This window comes from Hemitrygon akajei, chromosome 25 (assembly GCF_048418815.1).
Source record: "Hemitrygon akajei chromosome 25, sHemAka1.3, whole genome shotgun sequence".
NCBI lineage: Eukaryota > Metazoa > Chordata > Chondrichthyes > Myliobatiformes > Dasyatidae > Hemitrygon > Hemitrygon akajei.
The window spans coordinates 6,937,785-6,953,184 of NC_133148.1; the positions used below are offsets into that span (position 1 = coordinate 6,937,785).

The 15,400-nt window shown below is 43.0% G+C and overlaps 1 protein-coding gene across 2 annotated transcripts in view; it reads left to right on the plus strand.

Moving 5' to 3' along the window:
• The window catches only part of LOC140716353 (symplekin-like), a 103,184-nt gene that overhangs the window by 48,277 nt on the left and 39,507 nt on the right, over positions 1 to 15,400 (plus strand). Inside the window, exons 12-16 of one of the 2 annotated variants that reach the window (XM_073029003.1) lie at positions 1,894 to 2,050; positions 3,986 to 4,221; positions 7,682 to 7,763; positions 7,859 to 7,972; positions 9,533 to 9,680. In XM_073029003.1, the coding sequence (XP_072885104.1) occupies positions 1,894 to 2,050; positions 3,986 to 4,221; positions 7,682 to 7,763; positions 7,859 to 7,972; positions 9,533 to 9,680 (737 nt within the window). The remainder of the gene's footprint in view (positions 1 to 1,893; positions 2,051 to 3,985; positions 4,222 to 7,681; positions 7,764 to 7,858; positions 7,973 to 9,532; positions 9,681 to 15,400) is intronic. The other variant, XM_073029004.1, reaches the window with a different exon arrangement.

Sequence of the window (15,400 nt, forward strand, 5' to 3'; positions counted from 1 at the left end):
AGTCGCTGTTAGGCGCCATTAATCGTCCTGAACTCCTCCATGAATTTCTATCCTTTGGTTACACTATCAGGCTGATCCGAGGCTGTGTATTTGGAATGTATCAAGGTGCATCTCAAGTTTGTAATCTGACACAATTTGATACTGAGCCACATAGAACTGTTAGGACTGGTGACGAATGGCTGGACCAAGGCATATTTTAGTGAGTGACAGCAATTTTGGCAGGGAATTCCAGAGCTTGGGCATGCTTGCTGTAACCATGATTGTCAACAGTAGTGCAGAGCTCTAGAGATCTCTCAGGACTATCAGGCAGAAATGAGGACAGCAATATTAAACTAACTCACAACCCTAGCAAAGATCTGTAATCGATTGGGATTTTGTCAAGAGATTGAGTTTATTTTGACATGCAAATTCTTAAGTGGAGCTAGGAACTGAAATATTAAGTCACCTTAAGACATGCTGCCTGATATTTTACAAACAGTAATATTCTGCAGCCTCAGTCCTGACTCTCCAAGACAAACAACACACACAAAATACTGGTGGAACACAGCAGGCCAGGCAGCATTTATAAGGAGAAGCACCGTCAACGTTTCGGGCCGAGACCCTTCATCAGGAACAAGGGTCTCAGCCCAAAACGTCGACGGTGCTTCTCCTTATAGATGCTGCCTGGCCTGCTGTGTTCCACCAGCATTTTGTGTGTGTTGTTTGAATTTCCAGCATCTGCAGATTTCCTCGTGTTTGCTCTCCAAGACAAATATGTCTTTCTTCCATCAACTCAGCTGGTTGACCAACATTAGCTCCTGGTTAAATACAAACTCAGGTTTGAAGTTTTTATTTTTGTTTTCAAATCACTACATGGCTTTCTTTAGTAGTGCGCATAAAGTGCTGGTGGAACTCAGCAGGTCAGGCAGCACCTATGGAAAGGACATTTTGGGCCGAGTCCCTTCTTCAGGATGGAAAGGAATTGGGAAGAAGTCAGAATAAGGTGGTGGGGAGAAGGGAGGACAATCTAGAAAGGTGATAGGTGAAACCAGTTGGGTGGGAAGGGGTGATACAGTAAGAAGCTGGGAGGTGATAGTGAAAAAGGCAAAAGGTTGGAGAATAAGGAATCTGATAGGAGAGGAAAGTGGATCATCGGAGAAAAGGAAGGAGGAGGGGCATCAGAGGGATAGACAGGTGAGGAGTAGAGGTGAGAGGCCAAAATGGGAAAATGAAGATGAGGGAAGTGGGTGAGAGAATAAAAATACCAGAAGTTGTAGAAATCAACGTTCATGCCATTAGGTTGGAGGCTACCTAGAAGGAATATTGCAGTGTTACTCCTCCAACCTGAGAGTGGCCTCATTGTGACAGAAGAGGAGGCCATGAATCAACATGTTGGAACAGGAATGGGTATAGGAATTGAAATGATTGGCCACTAGGAAATTCTGCTTTTTGGGTCCTCCTCCCCTTTTCCCCCTTCTTCTTGTTTCTTCCCTCTTTCTTGCCAGTCCTGATGAAGGGTCTCAGCCTAAAATGTCAACTGTTTATTTGTGTGTATTGCTCTGAGTTCCCAGAATCTGCCAGATTTCACGGGTATCATATCACGAACACGTCTTTATCCTTTAATCTCTTCCAACCCTCAGTGTTCCAATTCCAATCTTTGGGTCAGCATTCAGCCACAAGACATTTAGCTCTGGAATCCCCTCCCCAATCCACTTTGAAAATGCTCCTCGAAGCCATCCTTTTTGACCAAGCTGTCTGTTGTCTCCATGTGTTGTTCAGTGTCAAATTCTGTGTCATGTTCCTGTGTGAAATCTTGGGATGTTTTGCAATAAAGATGCTACAAAAGCACGTAATTTTATTTTTGGCTTAGAACATGTTGGATCCTTTCCAATCATTGATCGGTTTCTCTGTCAGTTTCAGGCCGATGGGACAGAGTGGGCGGAAGAAGGTTTTTCGTCTGGGTGACGTGGTGCAGCAGTTGCCTGCAGATAAGATAGATAAGCTGAAGATTGGTGCCTTGAAGCGCATCCTGAACTCTGAGAAAGCAGTGGCACGAGGCGGAGCTGGTCCGGTATGTATAACGTGAAAGCATCTGCCATCACCTATCACCTTCTAGCTTGTCTTCCTTTCCTTCCTCCCATCTTTTTATTTTGGCATCTTCTCCCTTCCTTTACAGTCTGAAACATCAAAGCATGTATGCAGTATACAACCCTGAAATTTGTCTTCCTCACAAACAGTCATGAAACAAAGAAGAACCATGGAACCAATCCATTCAAAGAAAAATATCAAACATCAAACCCACTACCCCCACGTGCAAAAAAAATTGTGCAAACAGCAACAGAAAAAATGAGCGAAAACACAGAATATTAGAACACACAATCAAAAGGCTCAGTTCAGCTCAGTGTTCATTATCTGCAGGCCATCCCGATTCAAAAATCACCCAAAGCTGGTAACAAAAATGAGCGACCAGAAGTAGAAGCTATAGCACATCATAAATCTGAATTAATCCAAATTTGCAATCCACGTTGATTAAGCCTTGCTCCATTAACTGTTTATTCATTTCCATAGATGTTGCCTGACTTGCTGAGTTCCTTCAGCATTGTAGTGCAGTTCTGATCAGGTAGCTGAGTAGCATTTTAAAAGGTGTGCAGTCATAACCACATACTGAAGGAGGCTGAGCGAGTTTCCTGCTGCGTAGCTGGACTAGACAGTAGTTTAATGATTAATTCCACGCTTTGCAGTGCCAGCTAGATCGGGGTTCAGTTCCTGCCATTATCTGTAAGGAGTTTGTACAGTCTGCCTATGATCATGTGGCTTTCCTTTAGATGCTTGGGTTTCCTCCCACATTTGAAGGCATGAGGGATGAGGTTAGTAAATTGTGGGCATACTATATTGTGCCAGAAGCACGGTGACTATTGTGGATTGCTTCCAGCACATCCTCAACGGAAATGACTAATTTATCTGTGTGTTTCAATAGACCTTAGACAATAGGTGCAGGAGTAGACCATTCGGCCCTTTGAACCAGCACTGCCATTCAATGTGATCATGGCTGATCATCCACAATCAGTACTCCGTTCCTGCCTTCTCCCCATATCCCTTGACTCCACTATCTTTAAGAGCTCTATCTAACTCTTTCTTGAAAGCATCCAGAGAATTGGCCTCCACTGCCTTCTGAGGCAGAGCGTTCCATAGATCCACAACTCTCTGGGTGAAGAAGTTTTTCCTCAACTCTGTTCTAAATGGCCTACCCCTTATTCTCAAACTGTGGCTTCTGGTTCTGGACTCCCCCAACATCGGGGACATGTTTCCTGCCCCTAGCGTGTCTAAACCCTTAATAATCTTATGTTTCAATCAGGTGTGGTCTCACCAGAGCCCTGTACAACTGCAGAAGGACCTCTTTGCTCCTATACTCAACTCCCCTTGTTATGAAGGCCAACATGCCATTAGCTTTCTTCACTGCCTGCTGTACCTGCATGCTTACTTTCAGTAACTGATGAACAAGGACACCGAGATCTCATTGTACTTCCCCTTTTCCTAACTTGACACCATTCAGATAGTAACCTGCCTTCCTGTTCTTGCCACCAAAGTGGATAACCTCACATTTATCCATATTAAACCGCATCTGCCCACTCACCCAACCTGTCCAAGTCGCCCTGCATCCGCCTAACATCCTCCTCACATTTCACACTGCCGCTCAGCTTTGTGTCATCTACAAATTTGTTAATGTTACTTTTAATCCCTTCATCTAAATCATTAATGTATATTGTAAACAGCTGCGGTCCCAGCACCGAACCTTGCGGTACCCCTCTCGGCACTGCCTGCTATTCTGAAAAGGACCCGTTAATCCCTACTCTTTGTTTCGATGTACATGTGACAAATAAAGTTGGATATAACCAAGATTGGAGACTTGTATATAATGCAGAGAAGCAAATTTTCATCAAAAGTTTTGTGATATTTTCCTTTCCACTGACTGCATGTAAAGTTTATTAATGAATTTCTTACCCAGATCCGTGTGAAGATCCTGGCACGTCTTGTGACGCAATTTGATGGGAGAATGAAAGTCGAGATGCTGGATTTCATCCTTGAGGATATCCGAAACCGTGTTGACCTTGCATTTGCATGGCTTTACCAAGAGTACAACTTGTATCTCAGCCAATGGCCCAATGGCAGCCTTGAGAATTATGATGAGTGTCTGACTAGCCTATTGTCCGGCCTGCAAGAGAAACCAGACCAGAAGGACGGGTCAGTAGGAGTGACAGTGGGAAATTTACTTGCTTCCTTACTCTTTGTGTTGCTTGTTCAGTTTTCTCTTTGCATCTCTCAATGGGGTAGATCACTGGTTGAACTTGATTCCAGTATTCTGATCACAACTCAGAACACTGACTTGTGCCAAGCTAAAAAGCAAAGCTATATGGAAAGTTGAAGGGCAAACACGAGGAGATCTGCAGATGCTGGAAATTCAAACAACACACAAAATGCTGGTGGAACACAGCAGGCCAGGCATGCCTTGGGTCTTGGCCTGAAACGTCGACAGCGCTTCTCCCTATAGATGCTGCCTGGCCTGCTGTGTTCCACCAGCATTTTGTGTGTTGTTTGAATTTCCAGCATCTGCAGATCTCCTCGTGTTTGCCCTTCAACTTTCCATATAGCTTTGCTTTTTAGCTTGGCACAACATTTTGTGTGTGTTGTTTGGAAAGTTGAAGGAATTTTTTTATTCTCTTTGGTTACACCATCTTCCATTCTACTCCATTTTGTTCTCTAATGACGTATCTTTATTGCTCTCTTTATTGTACCAAATGTCAATTTATCCAATGGGTCACCTTGAATCGTTTTTACTGATCCACACTATTTTAAAAACAGGCAGTGAACCAAACAAAAAAAAACTACTTATAGTTTTGCTGCCAATGAAATACTCAATGTAGGAGACAACTGCAAATTGTCTGCTATATTATTGACAGCAAAATTTGTGAAAAGTGCTAAGTAAATACATTTCTTTCCTCAAAGATGATTCTGATGTAAAAGCTTACAGTTTATTTTATCATTCTGATTTAGCTGCGTAACTGCATTTTTGGTTAAAGAGTCAAAGAGAAGTTCAGCACAGAAACAGGCCCTTCGGCCCAGGAAGTCCATACCGAAATTTTTAAGCTGCCTACTCCCAAAGACCTGGATCGTAGCCCTCCACATCCCTATCCTAACTTCTCTTAAACATTGAAATTGAGCTCGCATGTGCTGGCAGCTCATTCCACGCTTTCATGACCCTCTGAGTGAAGAAGTTTCCCCTCATGTTCCCCTTAAACTTTTCACCTTTCACCCTTAAGCCACGATCTCTGGTTGTAGTCCCACCCAACCTCTGGAAGAAGCCTGCTTGCACTTACCCCTCATATTTTTGTATACTTATATCAAATCTCCTCTCAATCTTCTACATTCTAAAGGATACAGACCTAACCTATGTAATCTTCTCAAATGTAAACTCAATAGTTATTTTCACACACTATGTGAATAGCAATTTGGCAAGCTTTGTTGGGCTGAATGGCCTGTTCCTGTCAAAAACTTTCTAATCTCCTATAACTTGGGTTCCTCCAACCTGGCAACATCTTTGTAAATTTTCTCAGCACTCTTTTAACCTTGTTTTCATCTTTCCTGTAGGTAGGTGACCAAAACTGGACACAGTACTGCAAATTTGGCCTCACCTATGTCTTACAGCACATCAACATAACATGCCATCTTCTGTCCTCAACATATTGATTTATGAAGGCCGATGTACCAAAATCTTTCTTTATGACCCCATCTACCTGTGATGCCACTTACAACAAATTATGTAAATATATTCCCAGATCCCTTTGTTCTACCACACTCCTCAGTGCCCTACCATTTACTCTGTAAGACCTACCCTGTTTGGTCCTACTGAAATGCAAAACCTTGTATTAAATTCCATCTGCCATTTTTCAGCCTATTTTTCCAACTGATGCAGTTCCTTCTGCAAGCCATGATGGCCTTACTCACTGTCTACTACATCTCCAATCTTGGTGTCATCTGCAAATTTGCTGTTCCAGTTAACCACAGTTTCATCCAGATCATTGATGTGGATGACAAACAACAACAGACCCAGCACCGATCCCTGCGGCACTCCACGAGTCACAGGCATTCAGTCAGAGAGGGAACTCTCAACTACAGCTCTCTGGCTTCCCCCACAAAGCTAATGTCTACCTCATCCTGGAAGCAAAGCAACTGTTCTTGACCAGCTTCCCATGTGGGACTTTGTCAGATGCCTTACTAACGTCCATGTAGATAACATCCATTTTCCTGGTAACTTCCTTGAAAAACTCTATAAGATCGGTTAGACATGACCTACGTGCACCATGCCATGCTGACTATCCTCAAGCCCATGTCTATCCAAATACTTGTATATTCGATCCCTCAGAATACCTTGCAATTACTTTCCCACAATTGATGTGAGGCTCACCAGCCGATGATTTCCCAGTTTCTGTTTAGAGCCTTTTTTTAAACAGCAGAACAACATTTCCTGTTGCTAAGAATATTTAAAATAACTCTGCTAGGGCCTCAGCAATTTCTGCACGTGCCTGACAAGGGGATACCTTGTCAGGCTCTGGGGATTTATCCACCTTGATTTGCCTCAGGGTGGCAAACACCACCTTCTCTGGATCCTATAGAAGGTTCTTGAAGTTGATGCCACATTGCCTCACTTGGCTCTGTATCTGTCTCCCAAGTAAATACAGATGCAAAGGTTACATTAAGATCTCCACCATCTGTTTTGTCTCCACACGTGGATTACCGTTCTGGTCTTCCACAGGACCAATTTTGTCCTGAGCAATCATTTTGCTTTTAACATACCTGCAGCATCCCTTAGGATTTTCCTTCAACTTGTCTGCTAGAGCAACTTCATGCCTCCTTTTAGCCCTCCTGATTTCTTTAAGTGTTCTTTTGCATTTCTTGTACTCCATAAACACTTCATTTGTTCCTACTTGCTCATACCTGCTACGCATCTCCTCCTTCTCTTAAACAGGGCCTCAATATCTCTTGAAAACCAAGGTTCACTACACTTGTTATCTTTACCTTTTATTCTTACAGGCACGTACAAGTTTTGTACTCTCAAAATTATGTTTTTGAAGGCCTCTGACTTTCCAAGTGCATCTTTGCCAGCAAACAGCCTGTTCCTCAAACACACTTGCCAGATCATTTCGGATGCTGTCAAAATTGGCCTTTCTCCAATTTTGGGAAGTTGTTCATTCTGCCATACATTCTCTGAAGTAGAGGCCACGTAAAATACTGCTGCCTGTACCCTTGTTCTCACTAAGTGCTGCGCACTCTGTGAAACTAATCATACTGGCCCTCATGGTAGCATTGTGGTTAGCATGATGTTATTATAGCTTTGGGTGTCAGAGCTCAGAGTTAAATAGTGACATCCTCTCAGGAGTCCGTGTTTTCTCTAGGCCCTCTGAAAATGTTTCAGTTCAGGCAACATCTGCGGAGAGAGAAAGTTAACCTTTCAGGTCTGTTATCTCTATTTAGAGCCTTGGGATGTTTTGTCCTACACAAAAAGCACTATTTCAATGCAGGTTGGTGATTTTTATACTCACAAGCTTTAGGTCTTTATAATTCATCTGCAGACTCTCCTTTAATCGATTGGAATGTTTCCTGTAATTTCTTTGGTGTTTTTTAATTGTACGTCTCCTCTCACTAGGCTGTTTACAAAGCTGGTTCTGGAGGCTCCATCTATAACTGATAATGCATTAGAAGTGATCCGGAGGTATTGTGAGGATGAGGTAAGTTGCAGGCCATTGTTCTGTGGCTGCTGGCCACATTATTCAACCTGTTCCAATGAGAAGCTGACTTTGGTTTCCTCGCTACCTTTCCTTAGACTCGGATCTACCTGGGAATGTCGACACTGAGAGATCTGGTCTTCAAACGCCCCTCGAAACAGTTACAGTACCTTCATGTGCTGCTTGATCTGAGCTCCCACGAGAAGGACAAGGTGAAGTCACAAGAAACAGCTGTTTCCAGCTTTCTGTGGGGCTTTGGGAAGAATGGGCTAGGGATCTGTTCCCCACTTTAAATCCTTAACAATTATCTGCTTTCTTTTAATAATCAATTTACTTTCAGATCTCTTTCCTGAAGACTGGATTCGTGCTAGGTGTGAGTAGGTATTGGGACTCCTTTTCTGGAAATTCATGAGCTGACTTTATAGGAGGAAGCTCCTTGACTCTTGGTGTCATGCGTGGTTCAGAGAATAAACATGAGATTCCACAGGTGCTGGAAATCTAGTGTAACATGTATAAAATGAGTGCTGATGAAGGGTCTCGGCCTAAAATGCCGACTGTTTATTCCTCCCCATAGATGCTGCCTGGCCTGCTGAGTTTCTCCAGCATTTTGTATGTGTTGCTATAGTTCAGAGGGTGACATTGTTATTGTCTTTTGTAAGGTGTGGATTTGTCCCATTCCAAGTAATCTGAATGGCATGGTCTGTGGATCTTGGGTGGAGTTTGCATGTTCTCCCTGTGACCTCATGGGTTTCCTGTGTTCCAGTTTGCTCCCACTTAAGATGTGCATAAGTTGGTAGGTCATTTGGCTGTGGTAAATTACTCCTTGTGTATAGGTGAGTGTTGAATCTGGGAGGAATTGATTGGAATATGGTAAAAATGAAATGGGATTTGTGTAGATGGGTAAAAGATGGCTGTAGAATTGATGGGCCAAAGGACCTTGTTTTGCTGTATTACTCTATATAATTACTCTTAGGATTGCTCTAAATCTTAAACACAATCCAGGCTAGCGCTTGGGTGTTAAATGAGATTTCCTCGGTATCTACCTCTCAACTAATGTAACTTGGATCATTAATTAGTTTTTAGTGTGAGGTGTGAGTATGTTATCTCCAGTGACTCCTACATTGCAAAGTAGCTGCACTTCAGAAATGCTTCATTGGTAATGAAAGCTTTGAGACCAGCCCAAGGTTGTGAATGACTGGAATTAGATTTATTACCACTCACTGATAAGATGTGAAATTTATTGTTTTGCTGCAGCAGTATTGTTCAAAGACATAAAAGTGACAAAAGTAAATACCTCAGGAAATCAGAAAGTGAAGGGGGAAAAGTTGTTTCTGAATTAGGAGTGTGTCTTTGGGCCTCTGTACCCCCTCCCCGATGGTGGAAACGAGAATTGCACACGTCTCAGACGATGAGGGTCCTTAATGATGGATACCACCTTCTTGAAGCACTGCCTGCCCTCTTGACAGTGTCCTTGATGGTGGGGAGGAGCTGGTTGAGTCTACAACCCTCTGCTCCAGACCAGGCAGTGATGAAACCAGTCAGACTGTACTATATCGAAATGCAAATGTACTCTTCTGACTTGGCATTCGCTAACTTGGGGAGGTCTGGCAGCTGACACTGGGTAAATCTGCAGACATGGAGGAAGATGTAGAGTCTTTCTGACCTCTGCCTACAGTGGTGATCCATTTTCCCCTTCAAAATCAGCTTGTTTATGTGCTGTAGGCATCCAGAAGTGATAGCGCACTCCTAGTGATACTCGATTTTGTCTCTAGGTCCGCTCACAGGCATTGATGTTCATTAAAAGAATGTATGAGAAAGAGCAACTGCGTGACTACATCGAGAAGTTTGCTCTGAATTACTTGCAACTGCTGGTGCACCCCAATCCGCCCTCCATTCTCTTTGGGGCTGACAAAGATACAGGTGAGAGCTCTGTGTGTACTCTGTCACTCTGGACTCTTTGAGGTTGAAGTAAAGAAGACAGTTTGCCTGCAGTGAGCAGATCTTAAATGTGCACGTTAACGTGATGGGTGAGAAAGTCTGCGGTAGTCTTGCTAGGATTTTACTGTTTCTTATGGATAGATAAGTATCAAAAGAAATGTTGCTTCTTTATAAAATTACAGTTGGGCTGCATCTGGAATATTACATTTAATAGAAGAATTTAAGAGGCTGGTAGGCATGGTAGGATGGAGGGATCTGGACTTTTGTAGGTATAAGGGGCTTTTTTAATTAGTTCTGCATAACATTGTGGGTCAAAGGGTCTGTTCCTGTTCTATGTTCTAGTTTTGGTCACCCCCATTATAGGAAGGATGTGGAAGCTTTGGAGAGGGTGTAGAAGAGGTTTACCAGGATGCTACTTGGATTAGAGGGCATGTGCACTATAGAGAGGTTACACAAATTCATGTTGTTTCCTCTGGATTGGCTGAGGGGAGACCTGAAAGAAGTTTATAAGATTATGAAAAGTTTAGAGAATAGAGGGTACTTCAGTAAGAAAGGGCAAGACCAAAGGAGGTGTGTGGCCAAGTTATTTTACACTGAGTGATAGGTGCCTGGAATATGCTGTCAGGGGTGGTGATAGAGGTATTTAAGAGAGCCAGGTTTAATATCATATGACATAGGAGCAGAATTAGGCCATTCAGCCCATCATATGATCTCCAACATTCCATCATGGCTGATTTATTATCCCTCTCAACACCATTCTTTTGCCTTCTCTCTGTAACCTTTGATGCCCTGATTAATCAAGAACCTAACGACCTTCACCTTAAATATAGCTAATGAACTGGCCTGCCACAAATTAATCATCGTCTGGCTAAAGAAATCTTCATTCTATATGGACGTCCCTCAATTCTGAAGCTGTGCCTTCTGGTCCTAGACTCATTACAGGAAGCATCCTCTCCGCATCCACTCTATCTAGGCCTTTCAGTATTCAAAAGGTTTCAGTGAGATTCCCCCCCTTGTTCTCCTAAACTTCAGTGAGTACAAGCCCAGAAATGTTAAATGCCTCTTATATGTAAACACTTCCATATCCATGATCATTCTTGCGACCGTCCTCAACCCTCCCCATCTTCCCTTGGATAAGGGGCCCAAAACAGCTCTCAAAACTTCAAGTGCAATCTGATCAATGCCTTATAAAGCTTAAGATTTATATCCTTGCTCTTATATTCTAGTCCGCTTAAATTGAATGCTAGCATTGTATTTACCTTCCTTACCATTGACGTGCTCTGTAAGTTAATGTTTAGTAAATCCTGTATGAGGACTCCAAAGTGGCCTTGCACCACTGATTTTTGCATTTTCTCCCCGTTTAGAACATAGACCTCGCTTTTATTCCTTCTGCCAAAGTGCATGATTCCCTACACTATATTCCATCTGCCGCTTCTTTGCCCATTTCCCTGATCTGTCCAAGTTCTGCAGACACTCTGCTTACTCAACATGACCTACCCCTCCACCTATCTTTGTACCGTCCGCAAAGCCATCAATTCCTTCATCCAAATCATTGACATATAACATCAAAAGAAGCGGTTCCAACACTGACCCTTGTGACACACCAGTAGTTACCGTCAGCCAACCAGAAAAGCCCCCTTTAATCCCACTCTTTGCCTCCTGCCTGTCCGCTAATCTTCTGTCCATGTACCTTTCCTGTAATACCATGGGCTCTTGGTAAGCAGCCTCATGTGCGGACCTTGTCAAAGGTCTTTTGAAAATCTAAATAAACAACATCAACTGATTCTCCTTTGTTTTTTCTGCCTGTTATTTCCTCAAAAAATTCCAAAAATTCTGTCAGGCAAGATTTCCCCAAGAGAAAACTATACTGACTGGCCTATTTTACCGTGTGCCTCCAAGTACCCTGAAACCTCATCCTTAATAATAGTTTTCAACATCTTTCAAACCACTAAAGTCAGGCTAATTAGCCTATAATTTCAATTCTTCTGCCTCCCTCTTGGAATGACATTTGCAATTTTCCAGTCCTCTAGAAACCATTTCAGAACGGAGTGATTCTTGAAAGATTATTCTTTCACAGTCTCCTCAGCTACCCTCTTCAGAACACGGGTATAGAGCATCAGGTTCAGGTGATTTGTGTTCCTTCAGACTTTCTAGCTTCAGAAGCACCTTCCGCTAAGTAGCAACGACACTTCTGCCCTGACACTCTGCTTGTGTCTATCATATGAAGACTTGCTCGAAATACTTATTAAGTTCGTCCGCCATTTCTTTGTTTCCATTGCTACCTCTCTGGAATCATTTTCCAATGATCCGATATTTGCTCTCGTATCTCTTTTACTCTTTATAAATACCTGAAAAATCATTTTTGTATCCTCTTATATTACTGAATAGCTTACCTTCAAATTTCATCTTTTCTCTCTTTATGGCTTTTTAGTTGCCTTCTGTTGGTTTTTAAAGGCTTTTCAACCCTCTTCTCACTAATGTTGGTAATATTATATGCCCTTTACTTATATTTTATGCTGTCTTTGACTTTCTGTGTCAGCCACAGTTGCCTCATCCTCCCTTTAGAATACTACTTCATCTTTATGTTGCATAATTCCTGTGCCTTCTGAATTTCCCCCAGAAACACCAGCCAATGCTGTTCTATCATCATCCCTGCTAGTGTCCCCTTCCAATCAACTTTGGCCAGTTCCTCTCTCATGCATCTGTTTACTCCATTGTAATACTGATACATCTGATTTTATCTTCTCAAAACTGCAGGGTGAATTCTATGATATATTTGAATACTACCTCTCAAGGGCTCCTTTACCTTAAGCTCCTTAATCAAATTTGGGTTATTACATAGCCCTCAAGCCAGAATTGCTGTTCTCCTAGTGGGCTTAATCTTCCCTTTGTGGACAGGAGGAGGAGTATAGGAAACTGATACAGGACTTTGTGATATGGTGCAACTCAAACTACCTGCGTCTCAATATCACCAAGACCAAGGAGATGGTGGTGGACTTTAGGAGATCTAGGCCTCATATGGAGCCAGTGATCATTAATGGAGAATGTGTGGAGCAGGTTAAGACCTACAAGTATCTGGGAGTACAGTTAGACGAGAAGCTAGACTGGACTGCCAACACAGATGCCTTGTGCAGGAAGGCACAGAGTCGACTGTACTTCCTAAGAAGGTTGGCGTCATTCAATGTCTGTAGTGAGATGCTGAAGATGTTCTATAGGTCAGTTGTGGAGAGCGCCCTCTTCTTTGTGGTGGCGTGTTGAGGAGGAAGCATTAAGAAGAGGGACGCCTCACGTCTTAATAAGCTGTTAAGGAAGGCGGGCTCTGTCGTGGGCAAAGTACTGGAGAGTTTAACATCGGTAGCTGAGCGAAGGGCGCTGAGTAGGCTACGGTCAATTATGGAAAACTCTGAACATCCTCTACATAGCACCATCCAGAGACAGAGAAGCAGTTTCAGCGACAGGTTACTGTTGATGCAATGCTCCTCAGACAGGATGAAGAGGTCAATACTCCCCAATGCCATTAGGCTTTACAATTCAACCGCCAGGACTTAAGAACTTTTTAAAAGCTATTATTAATGCTTTTTGAGATAGTGATTTAGATGCATATCATATTTTTTTACTGAGTTAAGTATTGTATGTCATTAGTTTTGCTACAACAAGTGTATGGGACATTGGAAAAAAGTTGAATTTCCCCATGGGGATGAATAAAGTATCTATCTATCTATCAATCACAAGATGCTCTAGAAAGCCACCCTGTAGGCATAATTTAAATTCACTCTCTTGCGATCCAGCAGTAACCTGATTTTCCCCAATCTGCTTACATATTGAAATCCCCCATGATAATCGCAACATTACCCTTTTGAGATGCATTTTCTATCTCCCTTTATAATTTGTGGTCCACATCCTGGCTACTGTCATTTAAAAAAAAATTGGATAGGTATATGGACAGGAAAGAAATGGAGGGTTATGGGCTGAGTGCGGGTCAGTGGGACTAGGTGAGAGTAAGCGTTCGGCATGGACTAGAAGGGCCGAGATGGCCTGTTTCCGTGCTGTAATTGTTATATGGTTATACTGTTTGGAGGTCTGTATATAACTCCCAAAAGGGTCTTTTTACCTTTTCAGTTCCTTAACTCTACCCACAAGGATTCTACATCTTCCAATCCTATGTCACCTCTACCAGTAAAGCACCTCCATCCCTCTGCCCATCTGCCTGTCCTTTTGATACAACATGTATCCTTGGATGTTTCAGCCACGACTCAGAAATGTCCACAACATCATACCTGCCCATCTCTGTGTTACAAGATCATCTACCTTATTCTGTATACTATGTGCATTCCAATATAACACCTTCAGTCCTGTATTCGTTACCCTTGTTGATTTTGGCCCCCTGTTATACTTTAACTCATCCCACTGATTGCAATTCGCCCTATCGCCTGCCTATTCCTCCTCACAATTTCACTACACACTGGATCTAGTTGTCTACTAACTCCCCCATCCTCAGCACTATCACTCTGCCAAATTAGTTTAAGCCCTCCATCACAGCTCTAGCAAACTTGCCTGTAAGGATATTGGTCCCCCTCAGGTCCGGGTGTAATCTGTCCTTTTTGTATAGGTCATACATTCCCCAGAAGCGATCCCAACGATCCAGAAATCTGTAACCTTACCCTTAGCACCAATTCCTCAGCTACGGATTCATCTGCAAATCATCCTATACCTGCTCTCATAGACAGCAATGCAAAGATCACTAATGTGGAGGTCCTGCTTTTCAGCTTTCTGCTTAATTCCTTCTACTCCCTCTTTCCAGGACCCCCTCCCTTTTTTACCTGTGTCGTTGGTACCAATATGCACCATGGCTTCTGCCCTATCACTCTCCCCACTTAGAATATCATGGACCAGATCTGAGACGTCCCTGACCATGACCAGGGATGCGAAGACACCACTGAGGTATCTTTTGTACTGCTTTCTGCTCCTCTAACCATGGAATTCTCTATCAGTACTACGTTCCTTTTCTTCCCCCTTCCCTTCTGAGCCATGGAGCCGGACTCAGTGCATATTGTTGCTGTGGCTTCCTCCAGTAGGCTACAGGGGTACTCTGCACTGGTAGCCTATTCCCTTTCCTGACAGTCACCTTAGTTGCAAGAGGTTGGTACCTGTGTGACTGCCCCCACCCACCCCATAGTTCCTGTGTTTCACCACCTCAGTTTCCCCCTGTGACCCGAAGGTCGTCCAACTGGGTGACTCCCCCCCGCCCCATAGTTCCTGTCTGTCACCTCCTCAGTTTCCCTCTGACCCGAAGGTTGTCCAGCTGCTGCTCCATTTCCTAACACGGTCTCTAAGGAGCTGCACCTGGATGCAGTGCACTTCACACAGTTATCAGGGAGTCTGGAGGTCTCCCAGAGTTCACACATCTCAACAAAGAACATGCTGCTAGCTCCGAACCCAATATGCAACATCACTGGCATATGTTGTGGGATGTGTTGTTTAGTGGCAGTAGTACTTTACAGTATATAATAATATAAAACTATAAATTACGGTGTCACCCCTATATTAAAAAAATAAATAAGTGCAAAAAGAGAGGGGAAATGATAGAAGTAGTATTTATGGGTTAATTGTCCATTCAGAAATCTGATGACAGAAGGAAAGAAGCTGTTCCTGAAACATTAAGTGTATCTCTTCAGGCTTCTGTACCTCCCTGATGGTAGCAA